This window comes from Balaenoptera musculus, chromosome 5 (assembly GCF_009873245.2).
Source record: "Balaenoptera musculus isolate JJ_BM4_2016_0621 chromosome 5, mBalMus1.pri.v3, whole genome shotgun sequence".
Lineage (NCBI taxonomy): Eukaryota > Metazoa > Chordata > Mammalia > Artiodactyla > Balaenopteridae > Balaenoptera > Balaenoptera musculus.
In genome coordinates, this window is record NC_045789.1 from 76,696,678 (window position 1) to 76,723,647 (window position 26,970).

The window sequence follows — 26,970 nt, forward strand, 5'->3', positions numbered from 1 at the left end:
CTGATATGAACTTGGAAATCTATTTGTGCACATGGTGTAATGCAGCCCAAGTCCAAGAAATCCCCAAATAAATGCGCCACTCACTTTGAGGGACTTCATTTGCAGTATCAGGTTGGGCCCCTTCGGAAGAGCCAGAATTCACACTATGAATCCGGAGGGTGGCCCCTGCTTTTTCCTTGACCGCGGTCAACCCATGACCTGTCAGGAAATAAAATATGGCTCATAGATACAATAGAAGCCCACGGTCTGCAGGTTCCATAGCTCATCTCCCAGAGCTCTTGTAAGCTGTAGGTGTATATCCCGACTGTGAGAGAATGTGGTGATTAACAGCACAGACTTTGCGAGCCCTCAGATGTGGGTTCCAGTCTGAGCTCAGTTTCACCATCACCCAGCTGGGTGACTTTTGAGAAGTTACCACCTCTCTGTGACTCAATTTCTCCACTGTGTTGTCGTGGGAGCAAATAAGTGCATGTACAGGGCTCCCAGATGCTTTATTAGTCCCTCTTACTTCTCACACTATCTAACTAGCAACCTGGGGTTCCCAACCCAAGATATTATCTGTGAATGGTATCCCTGTCTTACCCTCTTTCCTCTTTTCTAAGCTTCTCAAGGCAGGTATGTGTCATTCATTTTTTGATTCCTTGCAGGCCTATCCTATTGTAGGTACTCAATTACCATTTGTTGAATAGAAATCAGCTGAGCCTTAACAAACTCAAAGTGTTAGTCATTCCTTTAGTACGGTCTGTATGTGTGAGAGCAGGGTCTGGAGATGACATGTCAAGATCCAAAGGCAAGCCAGTGGGAAAACCAGAAAGGGCACTCAACAGGTCTGATAGTTATCTTAAGCAGTAACAGTCCAAACACAAGATGTAAGAATAGTCGGCCAGGATGAGGGGCACTGATTTTACTCTGAGTGGGGACAATCCCTATAATTCCCTGGAGCCCAGCACAGTGCGTATTCAACATCAGTAACTGTTTAGTGAATACAGAGCTGACCTTCTCATCTACTCCCCCCACCCCGCCCCTGACACATACACACAAACAAACTTTGGCTTGACAGAGAAATAGCCTTGTCTACATTTTATTTTGGAGCCATTTTTTTCTCCTTAGAGAAATAGTCTAGTGATGTCCTAAGTGGCTGCCTGAATTCTTGGAGAAGCAGCCTGGGCTGCCATCATTACAGCACTCACCTCCCCCTTAGTGCTCGGGGAGAAAATGAAAGATTCACTCAGGACCTACGCGACCTCAGGTTATTAAAACCCAAGGCAGCAGCAATATTAATATCTGGGGGAAAAAGGCCCAAGTCACAGCAGGATTTGAGAGCCAAAGAGAACCATCTAGTTGTAGAGGGCACCATTCAAATGACTGACCGTCCATCTCCTGAATAACAGAAAGACATGGATGAACCCCAAACCCAAAGAGTCATATCTCATCAATCGTAACCTTGCTTATCAGAGGGATCTTAACTTAATCACGGCACCGAAATTTGCCAAACTGATAGAGGACTAATTATATCCAGTGGGAATCACCTGTTATTATACACTATCTAGAAAACACTGAAACTTAAGAAACATTTACAATGTTTACAACATCAATTACATACAGAAACATATGACTATATTCATGTGTAGATCATTAGACACAGTCCGAATTCATTACTGAGTTACTTTTAAAAAAGATGCACTATAACTGCTAAAAGTAAGACTCGATTCTCTCTAGCTTCCAATTAATTCAAAGCATTTCAATGGAAACTCACTGGAGGTTCAGTAACACATGTAAATTATGGGATATAATTATCTAACTTTATTATATACTGAGCTCATATTCCTTGACATCCTTTAAAAGCACAAATATTTTCAAAAAGGAAATAATGTACATCCAAATCTCCATCCATGATTCTCATTTAGATTTCTGAGAGCTAAAATCAAGGGATAAATGAGTTTCAGAAGGCTGGTAGGCAGCTCCTATATCTTCTTTGTGTAAACTGTACAAGAGAGATGATTCCATATCCTTCCCTGGGACCATTCAGGGTTTAATGAACCTCACTGTCATTACCTCCTCTTTCACCTTCTCCATCCCTTTGCAGGTTAGAGCCACGTCTGAATCTTTTCCTAGGGAAGAACAGCTTCTCACCATCTCAGAACACAGACGACTATGGATATGTATGTGTTACCTGCCTCTAGAAAAATCGCTTTGTTTCTGGAAGGAAATACCATTTTATGTGCATAATAAGTAGAATGTGTCTTTTTAACAGACATGACAATAGGCTGCTACTCCACCTACACACACACACACACATATACACACATATACACACACACACACATACACACACTACTGAGGTATAATGGATGTACAAGGATTTGCACATATTTAAGATTCCTCCAATTATATTTTCTAATTAACAGTTCTTTTTTTCTGAGTTCTTTTGTTAGTGAAAGTACATCTTTAACTACATTCTACTAGAAATATAAAGCTATGGTTTTTCATAGCTAAGGTTTAGACTCTATGCCACACCCTACTTTGAAGAATAACTTCTAAAATTTTACTTAGTGTGACATCTAGTGCCCAGACAAGGAATTAATAATATGGAGCCACTGCTGCTTTTTGACTGAGAGCGATTCATTCTCAGAGATACTGATTTTGTTCTACCAATAACAGAAAAACAACCAATATGAATAGTACTACAGGGTATAGTTCATGGATTCATTTCTTCACATGTCATCATGAACCCTAAGTATCCCCAAGAAATGAACCCATCCAATTTCTATGGTTCTAAAGATGGAATATCCTCTACTCTTTGACTTACTGCAGTAAAAAGGTGAGTACTGCAAAGAAGGTAAGATAATACATGCTGTGTTACTGTATCATTTAAAAACAAATATTAAATGATGGGCTGGTGTTTAATTTACCATCCATACTCTAGTGGAAAACACCCTAAACTTAGGAGTCAGGAGTCTTGTGGAGGAATTTTGGTTCCATCAGTTATTAGCCATGTGGTCTTGGTGACCTTTCTGAGTCTCTGCTGCTGTGTCTTCTCTGAAAGGAGGTTTATAACATCTACCTCTCAGGGTTTTATAAGGTCACTGAGAAGAAATATGTGAAACCCTTGGTGCTGGTCAACATTATTGAGCACTTACTATGTCCCAGGCACTGGACTAAATATTTTCAGTGTAGTAAATTATCTTATTTAATCTTTTCATTATGAAGTAAGAGATACTATTATGCCCATTTCACGATTGAGAAAACTGAGACCTGGTGATGTGAAATTACTTGCTGAAGGTCCCCAAACCAATAAGTGGCAGAGGCAGGATTTGAACCCCATATTTCTGACTCTAAAACTCACTTGCTCAATCACTATGTTATGTTAAGAAAGTCTTACATGCCATTTCTAGTTGATTAAATGTCATTTTAGTCCCATTTCTATAACTCCTTGGAAATCAGATACTTAATCAGGAGCTTCCTCATTTTTAAAATATTGGTTTATGTTAAAATTAGCTTGAGTTACCTTACCTTGACCAAACAGCCAGGTGAAGGTCACCCCTGCAGTGAGGCCTTCCTCTAACCCTGGCCCTCCCAGCTGTGCCTTGGGTTGGTACAGCTTAATGTTTTTAGGATCATGTGCACAGCAGATGCCTGCACAGCACGGATCCCAAGACACTGTGTGGTGCTGTCTTCTCCCTCCAGTTTAATTTTTTCTCAAAAACTTTTCACCAACCTCGCTTCTTGTTGAGAAGATCAAAACCCCATTGAAGGGAGGTCTCCCCTCTTTCTGGAGGATGAAAATAATTTGTTGTTGGTGGGAGGGTCTCTCTGACCAAGTGGTAACTTAGGGGAGCAACAGTAGTTCTACACAGCACCCTGGATGACTGGGTAGCCTTATGGGTAATTTCTGCTGGTCCCTTATGATAAAGGACCCCCCAGGAGGGCAGCAGCTAACTTGTTCAGAGGGTTCTCCCCTTTTAGATTGCTTTAATCTTTAATATAACATTTCCTTCTTTTTCATTTCATTTCTTTCTTTTTCTTTTTAAAAGGTGGATATGTAGAAAAGAAACTTTTAAAAAATCCCATAATCTCATTTCTCTGATATATCTGGTTGATTTCTAAAAATAAACATTTATTAGGTTAATCTATATCAAGGTAGTGAGAGAGTTCATTATAACATTTTTGCAACTCTTCTGTAGGTCTGAATATTTTTCAAAATAAAACTTTTAATTAAAGTGATAAAAAATGTAAACTTAAATAAATAAGTAAAAATAAACATTTATAATGTTAGCAAAATCAGAGTATAGAAACATAGACAACAGAAGGTGGGCCAGCCTCTTTCTCCCTAAACAGCGCCTATTGACCTAACAGTCAATACAGTCTGTGAGCTTACAGGGGCCTATGGAATGATTTAAGACCTGAAAAGAAGTATTGGTTCTAAAAGACAAAAAAGGAAATTTGCAAATTAGAAATTAAATAATATTTACTTAAATGTATTCAAAAATGTAATATTTGGTCAACTGGTCAACTATAGTTCAAGTAAATTCAACTCTTCCACAGTTATATATAAATTATATATTTAATGAGGGATGTGGGTGCATTTTATTATATTTGTTGTGATATGAGAGGGACTTCCAAAAGGAGAGGGCTCTTAAAAGACTTAAAGGGGCCCTGCCTTCCTTCCAGCCCCACTCCCTACCCCCATTTCCTTCTAAAGATAACAAGTCTGATTTGTTTCTTGTTGATTCCTTTAAGGGAAAAGTTCTGAAAAGCACATCCCTACATATAAGTGTCTTGGACCCGGCTTCACCATATACAGTGGAGGTCTCAGCATGTGTAGATGGTGGTGGAGGCTGTGTGTGCTGCCTGGGATCCCAGTGCTCCTTCACCCCTGCTGACAGCTAGCTCTCAGCTAAACGCCTCCCTTTGAAATGCCCTTCACCAAAGGGAACTGGCTCCCTCAAGACTGTACTGTAATGACTGGTCAGTGGGGAAGTTGGTGATACAAAAGCCTGGTCCTGGGCCTTACGCCCTGGGACAGCTCTGAAGAGTCATCCCAACCCCCAAGCTCCCTATGGGATGGGCTGTGGCCTCTGACGCAACTGCACTGCAGCCCAGTTCTGCTTTCCTAGTCCTTCACTCTCTTGCAAGGCTTGCTCCTGAGAGTCCTTCCTAATAAAACTCCAGGACACTCATCCCTGCCTCAGTCTCTCCCCGGGCATCCGACCTAGGACACTGATCTACCTCATTCTTTTTAATGGTTGCATAGCATCAGAATTCCACTGAATGGCTCTGTCATGTTTAACATTCTCTGTGGATGGATACTTGGGTTGTTTCCAGTTTCTCATATATGCCTGGTGAACTCCCTCAGCTCTTTCAGGTCTCTGCTCAAGTACCATTTCATTAAGATCTACCCCACACCACCCTTTTTAAAAGCTTAACCTGTACTCCTGACACTACCTTATATTTTTCATAGACTGAACGCTTTATAACCCTCTCTATAATTTTCCTACTCATTATGTGTATTGTTTATTTTTTAATTTTTTAATTAAAAAATTTTTAAATTTTATTGGAGTATAGTTGATTTACAATGTTGTGTTAGTTTCAGGTGTACAGCAAAGTGAGTCAGTTATAAATATGCATGTAATCATTCTTTTTTAGATTCTTTTCTTATATAGGTTATCCCAGAATATTGAATAGAGTTCCCTGTGCTATACAGTAGGTCCTTGTTGGTTATCTATCTTATATATAGTAGTGTGTGTACGTTCATCCCAAGCTCCTGATTTATCCCTCCCCCCAACATTTCCCCTTTGGTAACAGAAGTTTGTTTTTGATATCTGTAAGTCTGTTTCTGTTTTGCAAACAAGTTCATTTGTTTCAGCCTTTTTAAAAATTAGATTCCACATATGAGTGCTATCATAAGATATTTGTCTTTGTCTGACTTACTTCACTTAGTATGATAATCTCTAGGTCCTTCCATGTTGCTGCAAATGGCATTATTCCATTCTCTTTTATGGCTGAGTAATATTCAGCCATAAAAGTATGGCTGAGTATTATATAAATATATACCACATCTTCTTTATCCATTCCTCTGTCAATAGACATTTAGGTTGCTTCCATGTCTTGGCTATTGTAAATAGTGCTGCAATGAACATTGGGGTGCATGTATCCTTTCAAATTATGGGTTTTTTCCAGGTATATGCCCAGGAGTGGGATTGCTGGATGTGTATTGTTCATTGTTATTGTTCATTGTTTGCATCCTTCCACGAGTCTGTAAGCTCTACTTCATCTTGTTTACTCACTGCTTTACCTCAAGTGCCTAGAATAGGGCCTGGTAAGATATGTATTTGCTCAGTGAATTCCATATTGAACACCTTTGGACATATACATTAATGAACTTTTGCAAAGAATCAACAGTGGAACTGCTGGATGAGGACACATGCATTTAAAATTTTATAGATAGTGTTAATTGCTCTTCTGAAGGTTGTGCCAATTTCTACTCTTCCTTGGGTGAATTTTTGAGAAATAGAACAATTTTAAAATATTGGCTGTAAAACCAATAGCTAGTGGGAAGCAGCCTCATAGCACAGGGAGATCAGCTCAGTGCTTTGTGATCACCTAGAGGGGTGGGATAGGGAGGGTGGGAGGGAGGGAGATACAAGAAGGAGGAGATATGGGGATATATGTATAGCTGATTCACTTTGTTATACAGCAGAAACTAACACACCATTGTAAAGCAATTATACTCCAATAAAGATGTTAAAAAATAAATAAATAAATAAATAAATAAAAATATTGGCTGCATTTCAGACTCTACTATCAATGAATTCAAGATATTATAGTTGTGAGAAGTAGTTATTTAGAAAAACACACAGATGGTGTTGCTGTGCTCAACTAAAGCCAACTTCAGGGCAGCAGAAACTGCAGCCAATTAACCTTCCTTTTGGAAAAGTCTTCTCTCTCCGTAATGATGGTTGACGCCCACTCTGTAATCAGATACTCACTTCTCTTTAGGTTCAAAATTGACAAGAAGAGTTTCTGAACTCATAGTGTTTGCCTTGCCATCACATAGGAATTCATTAACTTATTCATAGATTGTAAAGGATTGTGAACAAACTCCAAGCATTAATCCTATTATCTTTTGTATCAACGATACTTGAGAATTTTCACATCATCAGCAATGTCACCTTCAAAAATGAATCCATGTGATATTGATACTGAAATATCTAGTTAAGAGTTCTTACTGTAGTATCATTCTGACAAGTTTGCCGTTCTCTGTGATAAAAAGACACTGTCATTATTTCTGACAGTGCTGGTAGAAGGCTTTCATTAAAATGTGCTGAAGGAAAAAATCGTGTAACTCAGGAGAGGATGGGGAAGGAGAACAATGGTAACTCTGAAAAGGTAAATATGCGGATCAGATCTCCCTCCCCCTCCTCAGGTACTCTTATACAAGGTGTTGAGACTCATAAAACTGTCAAAACTAGAATTTTAAATAAACATGTAGGTCATTTGTAGTATCTGGAAACAAGATGATGTATTCTACTGTATAATTTTTACCTTGGTATATTTGTATATGTCTCAGCATTGTTCACTTTCATTTTGATTACTGGTCCATCACTTAGCTTAGCAATATATTCTATGATTAAGTCAGGTCTCTAAGGTGCTTGTGGGAAATCACATCTGGTTCTCACAACAGTGCTTTGAAATTATCATCAAAATTGCTTTTTTCCTTTTTTTTACATTTTCCTCTCCCACTCTGGTTTCTTCCTGGATCTTAAATAACAACCATTTTCATTGTATCTTACGAACTTGTCCAAAGGCATGAGTGGCAGCTGATCAAGTCTTCTTAGAATGTGATAATAGCGTGGCTGTCAACGAAACTAATGCAGGAGATATGGCTTCTCCAAAAATAACTGTTGGCTGAGAAATGTTTGATTTTATATAAGCATTGGAAAGGTTGCTTTTTCTCATTTTCCCTTAACCTTGGGGGTCAAAGTAGTGAGGCAAAAGATAAAATATAAAAATACAGTGTAGCAAAAAGTCAATCAATTTTCTATATTTTTCTACTTAGCACAGTGGTTACAAATATCTTTCTCCTGCTATATACAGCCACAAACTATGGAATCATTATATTCTGGAAGTTGGAAGGAATCTTAGAATTTCTCAAGTTCTTCCACCCATACTTCTCCAAGTAAGGAAGCTGAGTCTGGAGAGGTTCAGTGCATAGTGTAGCTAGGTAGTGACAATTCTTTGTGATCACAAGTTAGTAGCAGTTGGGACCGGGTCTCAGGTCTTATGACTTCTGATACAGTGCTCTTTCCAGGAAAGAACCACCTTCTAAATCTTTCCATTCTCCAATTACTCTCCTGCCAACTCTAAACAGTTCTAATGATTGTGACTGCAGTTTTTCAACAACTGTAAGAAGCACTGGTTTCTGTTTCTAGTGCTCAATTGACAGCTCTGAGTTTTGTTATAGATGCTGTCTTGCATAGAGTTCCATCTGCAACTGGAATTACCCCGGGGGTAACATGAGGTTTCTGATTGGGAATTAATTGCAATAGAATATGTGGTTATTTTCTTTCTTTACTTTCCACAGGCAATTTATAAACCTTCAAGAGCTTGTCTGCTGCTGTGAGTGCTCTGTTTTCCAATAAGTTTTTTCGCCCTGTGATAATAAACTGTTAATGCTGCAAAGCCCTGGATGGATATTATTTGCCTGTACATAATGGAAGGTCTGCCTTGCTTGCCTCTCTCAATCCAAAGATAGTAGCTCAAGATAGACCACAACCCAGGACGGTGCCCATAACTTTTTCAAGCTTCTGTAAACAGGTGGTTGAACCCTATTCTAACCTTCTGTTTCAGGCTGTGAGCCTGGCTGTGACACTTCTCCATTTGTGGGACACTTGTGATCCCTGTTATCTTTTGGGAGTCAAATTCCCAATCACCACCACTGCCTGTTTCCAGCCTTGAAACCTAAGCCTCCCCTTATGCTTCAAGTTTTAGTTCTCTATCAGGTCTACCAAAATACTTATCTCATTTTCAAGTATATACTGCTATTAGTTTAGCTACTATTACTTTGTAAAGCTAAAGCCCATCCTGACCAAAAATCTCCAAAATATACCTGGAGAACAACTTAGGGATGGCATTCAGCTATCTTGTTATTGCATTTATTGGGGTTGTGATGACCAGTGGTGATGAACAAATTTAGTCTCTACATCTCTAAAGATAGCTCCAATTTTTCCAAAGGGATTCTTAGAATGAGTATCAATATTTCAAATTTTCTTCGCTCTCCCTCATGTGCCCTTTGGTCATTGTGGGTGCAAATAAGAGAAAAATGCCAAGATTAAAATGCTTTTCAAACTTCCAACATATATCAGGGAGACAGTGCTTTGGGGAAGATCCCTGGTGTTCTCCTTACTTACTGCAAGTAATAATAAATCCTTCCTTCTCCTGAAAAAAAAATTCCAACATGTAGCCAGAGCCCTTAAAAAATACTAAGTTTCTGGCATTGGTGGTATAACTGATGAGGTTTTCAAACGGAAGAGGGAGGTTTGTTAGGGAGAATTGAAAGATCACCCCAAGATTCTCAACCCTGGCATATACAACATGTAATCCCCCCCCACTTTGAGTGCGGACAGGATTGTGAATATGATGGGATTCATTCCCATGATTAGGTTACATTATATAGTAAAGGTGAAGGGACTTTTCAGAAGTAATTAAGGTCCTTAATCAGTTGAATTTGAGTTAATCAAAAGAGAGATCCTGGATGAGCCTGAACTAATCAGGTGGGCTTTAAAAGGGACTTGGGCCCTTCCTAAAGGGAGAGATTTGAAGCATGGGAGAAATTATCCTGCTGACTTTGAAGAAGGACCTAGGAGTAACAGTGAATTGGACCAATTCATGGCCCATCACAAGATCCTCATGCACAGAGATACCTTGAGAACACCTGAGTTAGATGACCTGCAAGCTGTGTTACCTGTGGCTTCCCCTGTCCTGCTCTTCACTCTTCACCCTCAAGATGAAATGCTACGGCTACATTATCTTAGACACGTTTATGTTGTACCTTCAGTTTTCATGAAGAGTGGATATAAGAAATGGTCACATGAAGAATATTTTGACAAACCTTCACTGATGAAGACATTGTCCATTATATTTTCTCTTTGTATACGAGCCAATACGGGACGTTTCTTCAAAAGTTTAATACAAGGAAAATAAATTTATCTAAATAAACTTAAGTCTTGTTTTATCACTCAGTGAGACAGATAATCTACTGGTAGCCAAGAATCTCAGAGTTAAGGTCAATGTTCAGTTATATTAGCCTTGATATATATCTCCTTCCTACCTGCATTTTTTTTTTGTATTTGTATTTCAATACCCTGTGATGAATGCCTTGTATTGAGATACCTCAAATCCTTTTAGGGAGTAGGCTATTTGTATATTTTAAAATGTTCAAGCGGGATGATAAACACAAAGCATTAAGAATATATTATAAAAGCCCAAATCTTATATTCTAAGATGCAATATAATATAATGGTTAAAAGCCATACTGTGTGGTTCAAAGCCCAATTCAGCCACTCCTGACTTTGGATAATGTTTAACCTCTCTGTGATTCCGCTTCCTTACCTCTAAAATGGAGAAAATAAGAGTACCTCCTCATAGGGTTATTTTGAAGAATAAATATATTAATATACAGGAAGCACTTAAAACAGCAAACACTGAAAACAATTTGCTCTTATTATGTCATGAGCTAATGTTAAACTCTATCAGTACATGGTATGATCAAAACGTCATATCCTATTTGGCTCCTGAACTTTATCCATTCAAACGCAATGTGTAATGCTTACCTACTGTGGCAGATGCTGATGAGAGCAGAGATTTGCCCCAGGAGCCCCAGCCTGCCCATCCCCCTCCATGTGGAGAGGAATCCACGGCCTGCAAAAAACCAGATTACCCACAAGGTCAGCAATTTCATTTATCCCTGAATGGAAAAACACCCATTCATTTGAAACAAAGAGAAGGTTAAAAAAAAATCACCAACAACCATATCTCACTGGCTTATAGTTTATAAGGGCCATAAAAGAATATACCAGTCTACATCGCAATGTGTACTTTGGAACCAAATTGGTTTGTAGTGGTGTTGGCTTCTGAGGGCTTAGCTTGAAGTGAGAAGGGAATCTGATGTCAACTAAGACCCAAATCTCCCATCATCTGGAAGACAGGGATAGGGCTGTGGAGGGGAGGGGGAGATTTAATATTTTAGGGCACAGAGTGATTTGTCAAAACTCCAAAACGACCTTGACTCATGCAATTTTTACAGAACTGAAATAATGTGCTCTTCAAGGTAGAGTTAACTTTCAAATCTCTGGGGTGGTAGGAGGGAGTTTGGGCATGGATGGTAGTAGGCAAAGTGTCTAGAAAAGCATCAATAAGCTTGGAGATGGCGAATAGCAACAGGAAGCCTTTTGAGGTAGACAACTTTCAAGGTGTCCACTCCACTCACAATGACCCCTGTAACTATATCTGTCACTGTCCCTGGGCTCACTTGATTCAAATTCTTTTTCCTAGGTATTTTGATTGGGACTGAGAGATTCTGGTTCAGCTTGAATAGAAGATAAAAACTCAGACAATGTGGGGTGACCATATTCTACCCACCATGCAGACTAAGAATTAAGAGAAAGCACAGTGAGCCGAATGAAGGAGATACGCTCAGAGAAGCTGTTTGGATTCCAGATAGCTTCTCAGCCTCTGCTTCCTGTCCCTCTTCAAGGCCCTGCTGCATTCCTACTTTTGGGTTTTATGAGATTCCAGCACAGTGTTTCTCTCTCTTTTAATGTTTTGTTCACTGTTATGTCCGCAGAGCATAGAAGAACACATGGCATATAATAAGTGCTTAATAAATTTAGTTGTTAAATAAATGACTGAAATTCATCCATTTTCTTAGGTGTGCTTAGCTTCTGTTACTTGCAACCAATGCATCCTGACTCGGTGGAACCACAGCTTTCCCTTAATATCCAGGAATGCATTATAGAAAATGAGGCAAGAATACATTAGGAGATGGAGAATAACAGCTCTTTCACTCCAAGAAGAGAAAGGAGTAAGTTAAGGAGTAAATGAAAAATTCCTACAGAGTTTGTAGATTCTGATTCTATAACTTTTGACTCAAGGCTGGTCCATCATCATCCCCAACTTCCTGCTGCATGCAGTCTTCCACTCTTATCTTCCACTCTTGCAGATAAGGGTGGCCATGTGAAACAGTTTTGACCAATGAGATATAAATGGGAAAGGTTTTCCTTTCATGATAAATTACACAGTTTTGGCTGATGCCGACTCTCCCTTCTCCTTTTTTCCTGCCCTGAATGTGGACCTCATGCTTGAAACTGAAGCAGCCATTTTTGCTGCCATGAGGGAAAGGCCAGGGAATCACAGAGTCACTGGTCCTGGTACTGCTAAGCTACTAAACAAATGTGAGTTTTTGCATATCTCCATTCTTTCTGTTAAGTGAGAAAAAATTAATTGCTATTTTGTAAGCTAATATATGTTGGGTCTTAGTTACTTGCACCCAAATGCATTCCTAAGTGATTCACCTCGTAAATACCAAACATCATCCATCAGCATAGACTACTGGTCAAGAGTAAAGGTTATGGAATTAAATTGCTTGGGTTTGACTCCAGGCTCTGCCACTTGGACATGTTAGTTACTCAAGTCTTTTAGCTATCACTGACTCATTACAAAAATGCAACCATAAGTATAAGAACCAATAACCTCACAGGGTTATTGTGAAAATTAAAAGAAATAATTCACATAAAGCTGTAAGCGTAGTGCCTAGCACATAATAAATACTCCAGAAATGTTAACTAGTAATAATAATAATAAGTAACTACATTTTTAACACTAAGAAGCAAAAAGCTTTGAAAGTTGGCTGACATTTTTTCTGTTTGGAAACAATGAGAAGCTTGTTAACATGAGTGGAAATACTCAAGATTCATGACAGTCTGCTTTCATTTTTGGTGTCTACATTGATTTACTTTGCTTCAGCAATGAAGCCAGTGGCAATTTTATACCATGATGAAGACAGATGTAAGTTGGTGATTAATATATTTCTTTCATGGGACAAATCTCTACCTATGTGATTAGGGAGAGTTAATACACTTAGGGGTGACAGCTTCTGACTCAAATTTACAATACTTAATATGCCCTGACAGCTGGTAATTGACTAGCAAATGGAAATTAATGTTAAATGAGTCTACAACTTTTTGCAGTGTGACTACTTCAATTGCTTTATTAATAAAGCTCCTTTCACATTGAGCTGTGACTTCTTGATCAGCTAAAAAGAATATTTGTTATCAATGGCAAATACTCAAATAACTAAATGTGCACATTTAATATAAAACCACATAAACTAAATGTTTGACATGAATTATAAATATATCTCATCTTGAGTATTGTCTCCACTTTAAATAGCTTTAATGTCACATGCTTATGAGACTATAAAGTAGGCAGCATGGATCTACTCAGATCTCCCATTTTCATATATGGATATTTTAAAGCTTTTTTCTCACCCTCACCCATGTAACCCCCACCTCCTTTACCAGAGAACTTCACATCCTAATTTACAGAGAAAACAGAAGCCATCAGATGAGAACTCTCTCAACTTCCTGTCCCTTCCTCATAAACTCACAGAAGAGTGACCTCATATTGTAACAGCAAATCAGACTTGGTTTGATCAAGAGGGATCTCCAAAACTCAACTGGAGATCATTTAAACATCTATAACTGTTGTGTGGTCCTAAGAACATGAAAGAGTGCAAGATTCTATCAAGTTCGAAGTTCTTTAAATAGAAAAGACATTTATTTATTTTTAGGCTATCAAGTTCAAAGGTATCATTAGATAGAAAAATATGTACAAATCTTAGAATTTCATCAAAGGCCTTTAGCATTTAGATAGAAAATATATGTACCTCTCTTAAATGATAAAGACCAACCTGGTTGTCCTATTTCCTTGAGTAGATCAAGAATCAGATACTGTGTATAACTTTGGTCTTGGGATGTGGACAGTAGGAGTTATGAGACCAAAGCCTTTTTAAGTTTTGTAACTTGTGACACAGCTGTTCTAAAAAGGGCTCAGTGTGACATTTGGGAGGATGTAAATTGCTCTGGATGCCTGCAGCTCTGTCGAAATATTTGCTTGAAAATGGCCTCAGTTATTCCCAGGTAATCTTGTTCCTTGGTGAGTATGCATCATTCAACTCTAGGAAGATTTAAAATCAAATATGGAAAGGTTTAAAGCATGAAATATGTTATTAATCATTTTGTACATATTTGGTCTTTTCTATACTACTGATGTTTAAGGAATTTGACTGATTAGAGTGACAATTTTTTGAAAATCAATTTAAAATGAATAATTGAATTATTAGACTTCTGATTTTTAAGTTGAAATCTTCCTAAGTTTATGCATAATGTTATGCCACCTAAGGGGCTGTTTAGTCTACTCTATAAATTTAATTTAAGATTTACAACAATTTTTAAGTACTCAGCAAGATTTTGTTTAAGTAGATAAATGAGGTACTTAAAAAGTATATTAAGTTTATAGATGTAGTTTAAAAATATTTGACAGTGTTTAAGTTGGCAAAAAGGACTAAGCATTAATCAAAAGCCCCTTGAAAGTGACTGTTCAATTATGTTAGGCTTCTAAATAGAGTAAGATTTGTGAGATGAATGTAAATACTAGGGAGAATTGACATTTTGAATCTGTAACCTTAATATATTGAACACTAATTGTTTAAACCAAATTAAAAGTCTGAGTAGTTTTTTTTTCATGGACAAAACACACACTGGCCTACACCAAAAACCTATCTCAATACAAATCTAACTTTACTGCACCCCCAGTCACAATTACTTCCTCCCCTTCTATCATAATGGAAATGATATCTTCCTCTTAGTTATAATTATCACCTCCATCTGAACTCCTCTGGGCCTGGGAAGGTTGGTTTTCCCTTTTTTCCTGGTTTTTCAACCTTTCTCTACTGGCTGCTTCCCACATTTAATGATGTGCACGATTCCTCCATCTTAAAACCAGCAAATGAAAATCACGATGACAAAATGTTTCTTTCAAACTTCTCTGGCTCCATGTCTTTCTTTCTTCTGCTCCATGTCTTTCTTTCTTCTTCAACTCTTAAAAAAGGTGCCTGCCTTCTGTATCCACCCCCTCCACTCCTCTACCCACCATGGTGACTCTCCCATGGTCACTATTTCATGAAACCATTCTCACCAAGATCACAATGGCTTCCTCATTGTCAAAGCCATGGACTCATTTTAGTCATTTTATTTCTTGACCTCTCAGTAGCATCAGAAGCTTAAGCACTTTTCAAAGACTCTATTCAGGGCTTCCCTGGTGGCGCAGTGGTTGAGAATCTGCCTGCCAATGCAGGTGACACGGGTTCGAGCCCTGGTCTGGGAAGATCCCACATGGCGCGGAGCAACTAGGCCCGTGAGCCACAACTACTGAGCCTGCGCGTCTGGAGCCTGTGCTCTGCAACAAGAGAGGCCGCGATAATGAGAGGCCCGCGCACCGCGATGAAGAGTGGCCCCCATTCTCCGCAACTAGAGAAAGCCCTCGCACAGAAACGAAGACCCAACACAGCCATAAATAAATAAATAAATAAACCCAAAGTTAAAAGAAAAAAAAAAAAAAAAGACTCTATTCTCATGGCTTCCATGACCTATCTTTTGACTCTTGCTTTTTTTGTCCATCCCTTACTATGATGATTTCAGTTTACTTTAGAAAGTTTCCACATGCATATTGTGATATTATGGAAGCTCCTTAGATTAAGTTATAACCCAACTGCTTCCAGCATTCCAATAAAATACGCACAGTCCAGGTGGGCAGCTGGCATCCTAATCAGGAAAGCCATACCCCAAAGGCAGCTATAATGAACACTTCTATTATTTGCATCTGTATTAACGTCTGATGCTTTGCTAATTAGCATACTGAATTACAGAAATGGGCTTTAACTGGTAAACATGGTGGACTGTTAACTAGCATTTTAAATATCTGAAAGGGGTTCTAGATGGTAAAATTAAAGGTATTAAACACTTGCAGATGGTTAAATATATTTTAGAGCCTCTTCCTACCTTTACATGAATAGGGTGTAAGAAAGGGTTTTTCTCTGTACTAAATGATCTTCTATCCATCTCTGAACTCTGGAGAATTCCAATTTCTTGATGCCAGGTATAAGGGAAGAAACCCCTGCCCCTAGAATTCTAGACATTTGCGTTGAATGCACCTTTCATGCAGGGTAGTGGTCAAAGCACCTAAAAGTCCAAAACAATGGCACATTCTCAAGCCTACATGAGTCCTCACAAGCTATCTTTAACTTTCTTGTTAATTAATGTTTAATTTTAAAATGTCAGTGTAGTATAATGTGATTTGAGATTTGATTTCATTTATAGAATGAACTTTGCTGGCAATCACAACATATCAAAGAGCTGTCCATGACCAAAGTGGCTTAGAGACAGGAGACTTCAGGGCCAGGTCCTTGGCCTCTGTTCTTTCTTTATTTATATATAACACCTGGGCAATCTTACCCACTCCCATTACTTAAATAACATCCAGTTGCTGATGGCCTCCAAATCTCTCTCTATCCCCTGGGCTCCAGACCACTATAACCAACTGCCCACAAAATATCTTCACTTGGATGTCTCATCTCATATTCAATATGGAACTCACCATCTTCTCAATTTTACACGATTCCCATATTCATGGTTCCCAAACACGGGTCCACAGACTGACTGCAAGAGTATTATCTGGGGGAACTTATTAAAAATACAGAGTCTTGGCTTCTACTGTGATCTTTTGAATAAGAATCTCTCAGCAGGCTTCCCTGGTGGCGCAGTGGTTAAGAATCCGCCTGCCATTGCAGGGGACACGGGTTCCAGCCCTGGTCCGGGAAGATCCCACATGCCGTGGAGCAACTAAGCCCGTGCGCCACAGCTACTAAGCCTGTGGTCTAGAGCCCATGCTCTGCAACAAGAGAAGCCACCGCAATGAGAAGCCCGCACACCACAATGAAGAGTAGCCCCCGCTCACCGCAACTAGAGAAAGCCCGTGCACAGCAACGAAGACCCAACACAGCCAAAAATAAATAAATAAAGTAAATAAATTTTAAAAAAAGAATCTCTCAGGGTTTCTACCCTGAGAATCTGAATTTCTAACAAGCTTCCCAGGTAATTCTAATATACCACCAGATTTAGGAAGCACTGCCCAATACAGCCAACAGGCAACAGCATCCACCTGGTTGCCCAAGTCAAAAAGCAGGTGCCATGATGGAGAGAGGCTTAAAAGAAGAAATACTCCAACAGAATTGGAGCAAACTCTACTCACTCATTTAAGAGGCAAAAATCTATCATCAGCATATCTTGGCCTATGTTCTCTCATCTTTGTCTCTGTTGATAGCAATTTTATTGCTCTTAAACACCCTGCTTTTCCTTTTCTAGGGAGAGAACTATTGAGTGGTAGTCTATATTTTCCTTTGAGAGTACTTTTAGTTGTAACATTGCGTTCTTTACCTTCTTCATAATTGGCCTTATGCACTGGTGTAGGACAATAGGGATGAATTTTTTTTTACTCTGGGAAATATTTCTTGGTGCTAAGAATTTAGAGAAATTTTATCTAGATTAGATCTTTTAGGGGCTGACAGACTAGTATATAATAAGGTCCCACAAGATCTCTGGGAATAAATGTCGCTCCAGGCTAGCACTCAAGACAAACATCTCTGAATGGAGGCTGAAGAATTCACTGACTCCTTAAGATTGATTTGAGTGCTCCATCTAAGGCTTCCTTGTGCCTGTCCTATCTAGTACTATAAGACATGCTATAGTTGCTTTTATGCAACACTGCCTTACCCAACTAGATGGTAGGCGTCCTGATGATAGTTGCACTACTCAGATTCTGGGGCGTAACTCATGTATCCTGAGGCTGGTTGAGGCCTTAAAGGATCTAGTACAACCTCCAAAGTTCAAGTGAGGCTGGGGACCATCTCTTATGGATGTTGTAGAGTGGATTCCTGAAGGAAGCCTTAACTCAATGGCTTCTGAGTCTGTACTTCAGAATGGATGAGAAAGGGGCCCTAAAGACAGAAATAGCCTCTCTGAGTGCATCAACTGTGAACGGTGTGATCCTTCAAAGTAGAGGTGCCAGCTGAGCAGCTCTCAGAACCACTGGCCCCAGGCCCCCTCCTTGTCACACCGCCCTACCTGCCAAGGTATGGCCCCCATGCTGGCTCAGGCAAAGGTGAAGCTAATAATGTGGATTTTCAGGGAACTCAGACCACTTACAGAAAAATATATACATTTAAATCCATTATCACAAAATCTAGTGTGTCCTAGATTATATAAGTTTACTTCTTCAAAGACTATTCTGCCAGGTTTTTTTTTAAGCAGGCATTTTCCCTTAGAAACTTTTTTTAAAGGTGATGAGATTCTTTTAGGCTCAGATACACCTGGAATCAGATAGGTTTTGGAGCTTGACTACTCCTATAGGACTTGACATTCCTCAGGGGATCTGTGTTCAAGATCCAAACAGCCAACTTGTAAATGAACTTTTCATTGAAGGTTTTTTGTAGAATTCATTATCTGCTGGATCAACAGAAAAATGGTTGTTTTCATCACTGCAAAAGGACTTCTTATAAGCGTCCAACAAACAGCAAATAAAACAGCAAATGAACAATGCTTGAAGACGAAGCACAAAACTGAATTCTCCTATATTAACTTAAGATATAAGGATAGGTTGCCACGAGAGATAGCAGAACCCCCTTTTCTGGTAATTATTTAAAAGAGACTATATTTGTACCTATTTAGAAGGGTTTAAATGGAACCTGGGTGAAAGAGATATATCCTTTCCCTTCAAGGCCCTTCCAGCCACCCATATCAGCTTTCTGCCTTCTTAGAACCAATATACTCACAAGAGTTCCTCCTACACCCCACTTCTATCTGAGCTCCTGATGCAATGCCACACACATACATGCAGAGCCATGGCCCCAACTCCATGGCCAATATTTGTACTTCCATCCAGATACTTTTGTGATGCTTCATTATGAGGAAATGTTCACCTTTTCAAAGTCCTTGAAAGCTATCAGTGGTGCTGGGAGAGGAGGGGAGTATCTGTCTGCCAGTTGGCTCTCTCCCTGTAGCACTAAGGAGGTTTATAAAGTGCTTGCAAGAGCAGGATTCATTCGATTTGCTCAAAATTTAGGAAAATGGATGTGTAGGAGCATACTGACTTTTTTTGTGCTATCTTTATTGGCAATCTTGTTATAATTTTTAGAAGTCTGAAATTGGAATGTATAATCTAGCCTTCATGAGCTCACGTATTTTGAATCAGTGGAGCTTTTGTAGTTTCTTTAAGTCATCTTCGGTCAGAATGGTGTGGCTAAGACATAGTTTCTTAATGTACAAAGATATGTATCAATAGTAGCACTTACAATAACAATTGGGAACCAATGGTCCCCCAATAGAAAGACAGCATGGAGGGAACCCAGGTTCCAGAGTCAGGCATATAGGTAAATACAAGAATAGGGTATATCCTATTGGTTCTATTTCTCTGGAGAATTCAGGCTAATATACATCCTGGCATCATTATTTCTTAACGCTCTCTCAGTGGTTGAAATGTTCAGCTAGAGTCGAGACCCTCTGGTCTAGGAGTTCCCTCAGGGGGGGTCCATGGATGGCTTTAAAGGGTCTGTGATATCATGGAACTTGTAAACAAAATTTTACATGTATATTTACATATCTGATCCAAACTCCCATCTGGTCCTCAAATGCCTTCCATGACGTTCCTGCAGAATGATTGTTTGCTTTTGTTTAAACAACTCCAGTGATGGGAACCCCGCCTCCTCCCTGAGGAAGCTCATCTCATCTTAGAACAATTCTAAGAGTCGCTTTGAGGAAACTGTGGCCAAGAAGCTTGATTCTGAATCAAAGAATCACAAAACATTAGTTAGAAGGACACCTCGTGGTCTTCGTGTGCAAAGTCCTCATTTTACAGAGGAAAAACTGAAGCACAGAGAATTTAGGTGTCTTGCCCAAACTAACAAAGTTAACGATAGATGGAGGATGAAAACCCAGGCCCCCCGACTCCCTGCTTCGTTCCCGTCCCTCACTGCTTGCAGCAGAGTCACCTCAAGGCGGTGATCTGTGTGGCACACTCCAGGAGAGCAGGGCTGGGCCTGGCAGAGGGAAGACTCTCATTTCCCCTATACTGTAGCATCCTTCTAGAAGGCAGGATTGGAGGACAGTGCCTCCCCACCCTTTCCAGTCCCCACACGGATGGAGGGGAAGGTGTCAGGAAAACCCAGCTTGATGGTCATATTGATGTGGAACCTGGGAGACACTGGCCTGTCTTATCTCCCAGAGAGACAGGTGCAGGCGCTGAAGGGAAGCATGAACGTGTTCTGCCTCTGGTCCCCTGGACGGCGGTATGTGATAATAAATGAGTGACCTGAATGTTTAAGACCTTCACAGTAGATTTGTAAATATGTATTAAAATTTGAGTGATGTTAAAGAAACACTGTTTAGGGTGGAATCAGGTTCATTAATAATTTGGACTCATAACGTTCAATACTACAATATCTTCCATTTACTACTGAGTAGCTTAATCTTACTGGATTGCTTAATATCTCTGAGCCTGGTTGCCTCGTCTATAACTGGAGGTCAATAATATCCAGCTTAGAACCTCAAAGAACTGTTGTATAGAGTGAATTACATAACATATAGAGTAGCTAGCAGAGTGCCTGGCACACAGGATGTGCCCAATAATTGGTGATTGTTATTATTAATAATAAAACAATTATCAAAATGCAAATATTATAATGACCAATTACTCTCATATATACCTTTTCTCACCACACAACACATCTTTGACGACAGAGGTAATGTCACAGTATATACTGAACTCCTAATCCCTACCCCCAGAGCCTGGCACAAATCTATGGCCATGGTAGTATCAGTAAGAACTTAGGTTGAACTGAGTCAAGTGAACCACTCCTACCGGATCACTCTGTTCTTTCAGGGGTATTTCGGATCCAGGTTCTGCCTCGAGGCTGACGGAGTCAATGCATTCAGCAAGGGCATCCTCAGTCACTTCTCCATTGGGGGGGTGCTCCACGGGACCGGGGTCTTCGGGCTGCTCAGTGAGTCCAGTGTCAGCAGTCTCTGCACCCTGAACAGCCGCATTTTCATGCACGTCTCCTCTGGGGTCAGCTGGCGTTAGCTCATTTGAAATCGTAGCTGAATCACAGTGCGCTTCTGCATCTTTGGGTAAGGTATCACTACTGGGCATGTTGGTGATTTCTGCTTTGTCTCCAGTGGCTAAGGTGTCATCGCCATCATCAGACATTTTAATATCTGTCAACATGATTACAAACAAACACCTTATGCTTTAATCCGAACTGTTAAACTTTAATTCAAAGCCCTGAATCATTAAGTTAAATCTGGTGGGGGTAACCTTTCTTCTACCAAGAAGAAAGTTTATGTAACCTTGGGGTAGGCTGAATAATGGCCTCCCAAAATATCCATGTCATAATCCTTGGAAGCTGTGAATGTTACCTTATATGGCCAAAAGGACTTTGAAGATATGATTAAATTAAGAATCTTGGATTATCTGGGTGAGCCCTAAATGAAATCACAAGTGTCCTTATCAGAGAGAGGCAGAGGGAGATTTGACTACAAAGCGGAAAAGGTGATGTGATGATAGAAGCAGAGATTGGAGTGATGCATTCTGAAGATGAAGGAAGGGGCCACAAGCCAAGGTACACTGGTGGCCACTAGAAGCTGAAAAAGTCAAGGAAACCATTCTCCCCCTCAGGAACTCCAGAACTATAAGAGAATACATGTGTATTATTATAAACCACTATGTTGGTTGTACTTTGTTACAACAGCAATAGAAAACTAATACAAGCCAACCGTGCTCTCTTTAAACTTTCATGGATCTCTTACTTGGCATGAAGAAATAAATATGCATATGGGAACTAAGAGTATTATCTGTATCTGTGAAAGTATTTATTTAATATGACTTTATTAATTATATTTGTAGCCATAATGAGAATAAGCATGGAAAATACCTGAGAGCTTATAAAAAATATTTGACATTTGGCTTTGCAATGTGGTCTGAAATTCAAATTGAGAGAGACATACATACACATAAGTGTGCCTTGTTGGGTACCAGCCCATGAAGGCCTGGGCTATATTTGGACAATAGTTTAGATGGAAAAACACAAGGATGAAACAGAAAAAAAAGAAGTCAATATTAAGCCAAATAAGGAATGTAGCCATTACAAAATAACCTACAAAGCAGAAAACTCTTTATGAAGCTTGCAAGTTATTGCTATCATATAGAACAGTGCAGTTCAATAGAACTTTCAGTGATGATGAAAATGTTCTGTATCTGCACTGGCCAATATGGTAGCTAACAGTCACCTGTGGCTATTGAGCACTTAAAATGTGGCTAGTGCAACTGAGGAACTAATTTTTAAATTTAATTTTAGGGAATTCCCTGGTGGTCCAGTGGTTAGGACTTGGCACTTTCAGGGCTGTGGGCCTGGGTTCGATCCCTGGTTGGGGAACTAAGATCCCACAAGCTATGCGGTGCAGCCAAAAAAAAAAAAAATTAATTTTAAATAATGTAAACAAATTTACACAGGTATGTGTGGCTAGTGGCTATCTTACTGGATAACACATACCTAGAAGACTTATTCAAGATGATCATTTTCTTAGTCTAAAATAAAGACACAGTGTTCTCACTACACAGGAGGCCAAGTCTCAGGAAAATCAGTGGTTATTTTTGTTGACCTCAGTGTTTACCAGTTGGTCAAATCTCTGGTCACTGTTAAAACCACAGTATATAGGAAGCCATTTAACATATTGGTCACATGATGGCACAGACTTAGAACTCACATGCCCATGCCAACCCTCTTGTCCCCTCAAATAGCCATTCCCTAAAGTTGTCTAGCTATTTTCTTTTCTCTTGCTACATTCTCTCCCTCGGTGAATCACATTCCTTTCTCACAGTTTTACACACTTCTATGTTGTGACTCTCAAATATCTACCTCCATTCTATAGAGACAGAAAGTAAATTAGTGGCTTCTAGGGGCTGAAGGGAGGGGAAATGAGTAATGGTTGCTAATGGGTATAGATTTCTTTTGTGGGTGATGAAAATGTCCTAAAACTAGATAGTGGTAATGGCTGTACAATTCTGTGAACATGTTAAAAACCACTGAACTGCACATTTAAAAAGAGTGAATTTTTAGTATGTCAACTTTGTTATGTATGAATTGTATCTCAATACACTGTCACAGAAAAATTTCTACCATTGGATAAGCAGTTCTAATCATCAGCTGAACATCTCTTTCTGTCCCAAAGGAAACCTGTTGTCTTGCCATTAATTCTAGATCTTCACTTTGACCTTTGTGTTTCTTTTAATGGCACCTAGATTTCTCCAATAACCCAGGCTTAAAATCTCAGAGCTGTCATTGACCAAACCTTCACTCTCTCAAGAATACATAATATCAATAGCTATCATTTACTGAGTGCCTATTAAATCCAGGCTCTTTAAATGTGCTATCTCCTGTGAGTTAGATACGACAAGCTTCATTTTACGGATGAGGCAACTGATGCTCAGAGGTCACGCTTTAAGGAACAGTGGCAGATTTGAGATCTGAACCCACATCTGACTTTGAGATTGAGCCACGTCGGAGCCCTATCTGCAATGCCACTTGCCTCTTCTCTTACATTCAACCAGTGCTCAAATCCTAGAGGCTCTTTATTCAGAATCCATATGCTTTCTTTTACTTCTATTTTCCCTGCCATCACTTTCAATCAGGTCCTCAATTTGATTCATGTTGATGATTTCAATATTGGGTTCACCCCTCCACTGTTCTCCCTTTCACTTCCCCATCCTTCCCCACCCTTTACCTCACTGCTTTAGTTACATCACCTCCTGCTCAGACATCCTCAGGGGCTTCCCACTTCCTATTGAGATGAAGCTACATCCTTCAGCTGGCATCCAAGGACCTCTGTGCTCTGATCCCACTAGGTTTACCTCCCACGATGCCCTTCCAAATCCTTAAGTGAGACAACATAACTATGTGAAAAATGCCTGACATTCACAAAAGAATCTCAGGTGGCTGTTGGTTCATTATGTTGTTTTAACATATTTAAGGCCCATTTAAAATAACCGCCTCCTCTATTTTTGTTCTTCCCAACTGGATATAATTTTTCTTCTTCTGAAATTCCCAGAGTGCTTTGCATCTGTCTCACTTTGGAGGGTTACAATCGTCTTTGATCAGTCGTTTGAGTGTTTTCCTACTATACTGTAAATTCTATGAAGACAAGGATCTTCCTTGTTTTGTCTTCATATTTTATATAGCACTTAACATGGTTTCTTGAACATAGTGGGAAGCTCAACAAATATGTGTGTTGAGTTATATTAATATTTTTGTGGAGATTTAAAATTAAAGTGTAATTTGGAATGAAAGCAAGCAGAAAATGTCTTTACCCCATTCACTACTCAGGAGTTATCTTACAGCAAGTGATTCCAAATGACCCATATTGTCTTTCCTTTGTCCCTTCACCTCCCAGATAACTGAGTTAGAATGTCTCTTTTTAAACAAAAGTACTTGAATTCTCTGATAACACACCTGTAAACAAGTCTACAGATGGGAAAGGCAAATAATGCATATTTCCTTTTAGGTGGGATATTAAATTTCAGATATTCAAGGTTGGATATGGTCTGTCAATGAGTATGGTCAATGCCTAGATGAAATAGTAACGAGTGAAAAAGGCCACTGTACAGAAAAGGAGTAGTTACTGTGGTTCGTGGGAGGGGGGATGAGATTGAGGGAGGGTACTTGAAAAGCTATCATCACGTGGAAACTTATAAAATCTTTATGAAAACTTTGAGTCAGGACTGGCCTAGGAGAGGGGCTGCCAAACTACAGCCTGCTGGCTAAATCTGCCTTCCCTGTGTTTTGATAAATAAAATTTTATTGGAACACAGACACGCTCATTTGTTTAGGTACTGTCTATGGCTTGTCTAGTACACCAGCAGAGCTGAATAGCTGCAACAGAGACCATATGGCCCACAAAACTGCAAAGCCTAAAATATTTATTAGCTGGCCCTTTATAGAAAATGTTTGCTAACCCATGGTCTAGGACACTGCTTGATGGCCATGGCCTAGAGTTCTCTGTCCTAATTTGCCCTATCCCCGCCTGGGTCCTAGGGGCACAACCATAAGGAGAATGGGTCCATATTGGACATCACTGATATTCCCATTTTTTGTTCATCAACAGCTGGTCATAGGCACTGTCTGATATCTTAATTTCTTTATAAGATAATTTGAAAATCCTTATTATTAATCTGGATTATTAAGAAGTTCCAAACTATTTCACTTCTCTATAAGCAGGAACATGAGAATAAACCTGGTTACGATAAACATTCATGGGTGAATAAAAAGCATTATAAACACTTTGTTGTATCTGCTTCACCCTCAATTGTTGCGATACTGTTCCCAGTGCTAAAATATTTCAGCACATACCATGTGACATCTATGTGAGTTAGCTGTATTTTATGCCTTGAGGGTGGCTGGTTAACATTTGAAGTGCCCTATTCAGGAATTACTCTCCAGGGTCTTTACTTACTTAGCATCTCAGATTCTGAAATGGAGTGTTCACCTCCTGAGAGGGTTCAATTATCCCTCTCTCTGATCGCTATTTATCAGGGGGTACTACTTATCCTAAGGGGTATTAAAAGCATTTTTCACTGATAAAATGGAAATAGTGCTTAAAGTGGATTGGCAAGAAATTATGCACAGGTGCTTTCAGCTCTTCCATTTCCAGGGCAAAAGATTATATTCAGTCCAGCAGCTATTGAACTTTGCAGTAGAGTTTTTCTAGTTCTTCTGCTAATTGCAGGAGAACATCAAAGCCTGATTAGAAGGTTAGCTGAGTCCTGCCACCAGAGCAGTCCTGAAAGCAAAGAGAGCTAGGACTTCATCAACCTACAAGAACAAGCTACATAACTGAGCCTGGTCGCTAATACACATGTGAGTGTGAGGCAGAACTCCATCTGAGAGGTGGATTCATCAGTCAGAGGTGGTACAGTCAGTCTTGGTAGGGATGTTGCACAGAGGAGCCCTACTGTCCTCATCCATCTCTGATGGCCAAACTGCCCTAAGTCAGCTCACCTCAACTGTGGAACAATTATCGAACAAAACCTCTCTTCCCTGCAGCTGCTCTGTATTCAAGCATCAACATGAAGCCATTCCTTCAGAAACACGCCCAAAATTCATCTATCAGGTGCTGAACCAATACTGTTAGGAAATATTTATGGACAACTTATACATTTCAGAAAGACTATATTTTTACACCTGTTCAAATAATAAAAATGGTCACCATAATATTCAGCCCTACTTTAACTTCTAATTGTACATAAACTTCTGCCTGTTACAGGTCCACATTTTCCCTAAACCAAAACCAAAAAAGAATCCCCCCCCCAAACCTTTTTTGTCCTGGTAGACCTTTGTCTACTCTGGATGTTATTATGACAGGAGACATGTAATCATTTTTAAGATGGTACCCTTTTGTCTGAAGCCATTAGAAACTGTGTGTTCTAAAGACACAGCTGTTTCTATGCAGTGACTGTTGGTGTCCAGAAGGACTACAGCTGTGATACATGCTATTTCCTGGGACAGCCCCCATCTCTGCCTGGATGCCCCAGAAGCAGTCAGACTTAAAATCTCCCCTGATTTATGGTTTGGAATGTTGATCACTGCAGCCACGTCCTGTGGCTTTGATGCCAGGGAGCCTCAACCCACAGAAACAAGGAGGCTTCTTCAGTAAATTCCAAGGAGAGGAAGAGCAGCATATAAAGAAGCCTTTATGGGCTGGGAATAAGTTAGTTTTTCATCAGTAAATTCATTCATCACCTAAAATG

The 26,970-nt window shown here is 39.5% G+C and overlaps 1 protein-coding gene across 2 annotated transcripts in view; it reads right to left on the bottom strand.

Moving 5' to 3' along the window:
- Positions 1-26,970, bottom strand: part of FAM114A1 (family with sequence similarity 114 member A1) — a 65,802-nt gene that overhangs the window by 36,059 nt on the left and 2,773 nt on the right. For both annotated transcript variants that reach the window (XM_036853611.1, XM_036853610.1), the window contains exons 2-4: positions 21,031-21,386; positions 10,833-10,920; positions 85-198 (exon numbers count right to left, since the gene is read on the bottom strand). In XM_036853611.1, the coding sequence (XP_036709506.1) occupies positions 85-198; positions 10,833-10,920; positions 21,031-21,378 (550 nt within the window). In that variant the 5' untranslated portion in view covers positions 21,379-21,386. The remainder of the gene's footprint in view (positions 1-84; positions 199-10,832; positions 10,921-21,030; positions 21,387-26,970) is intronic.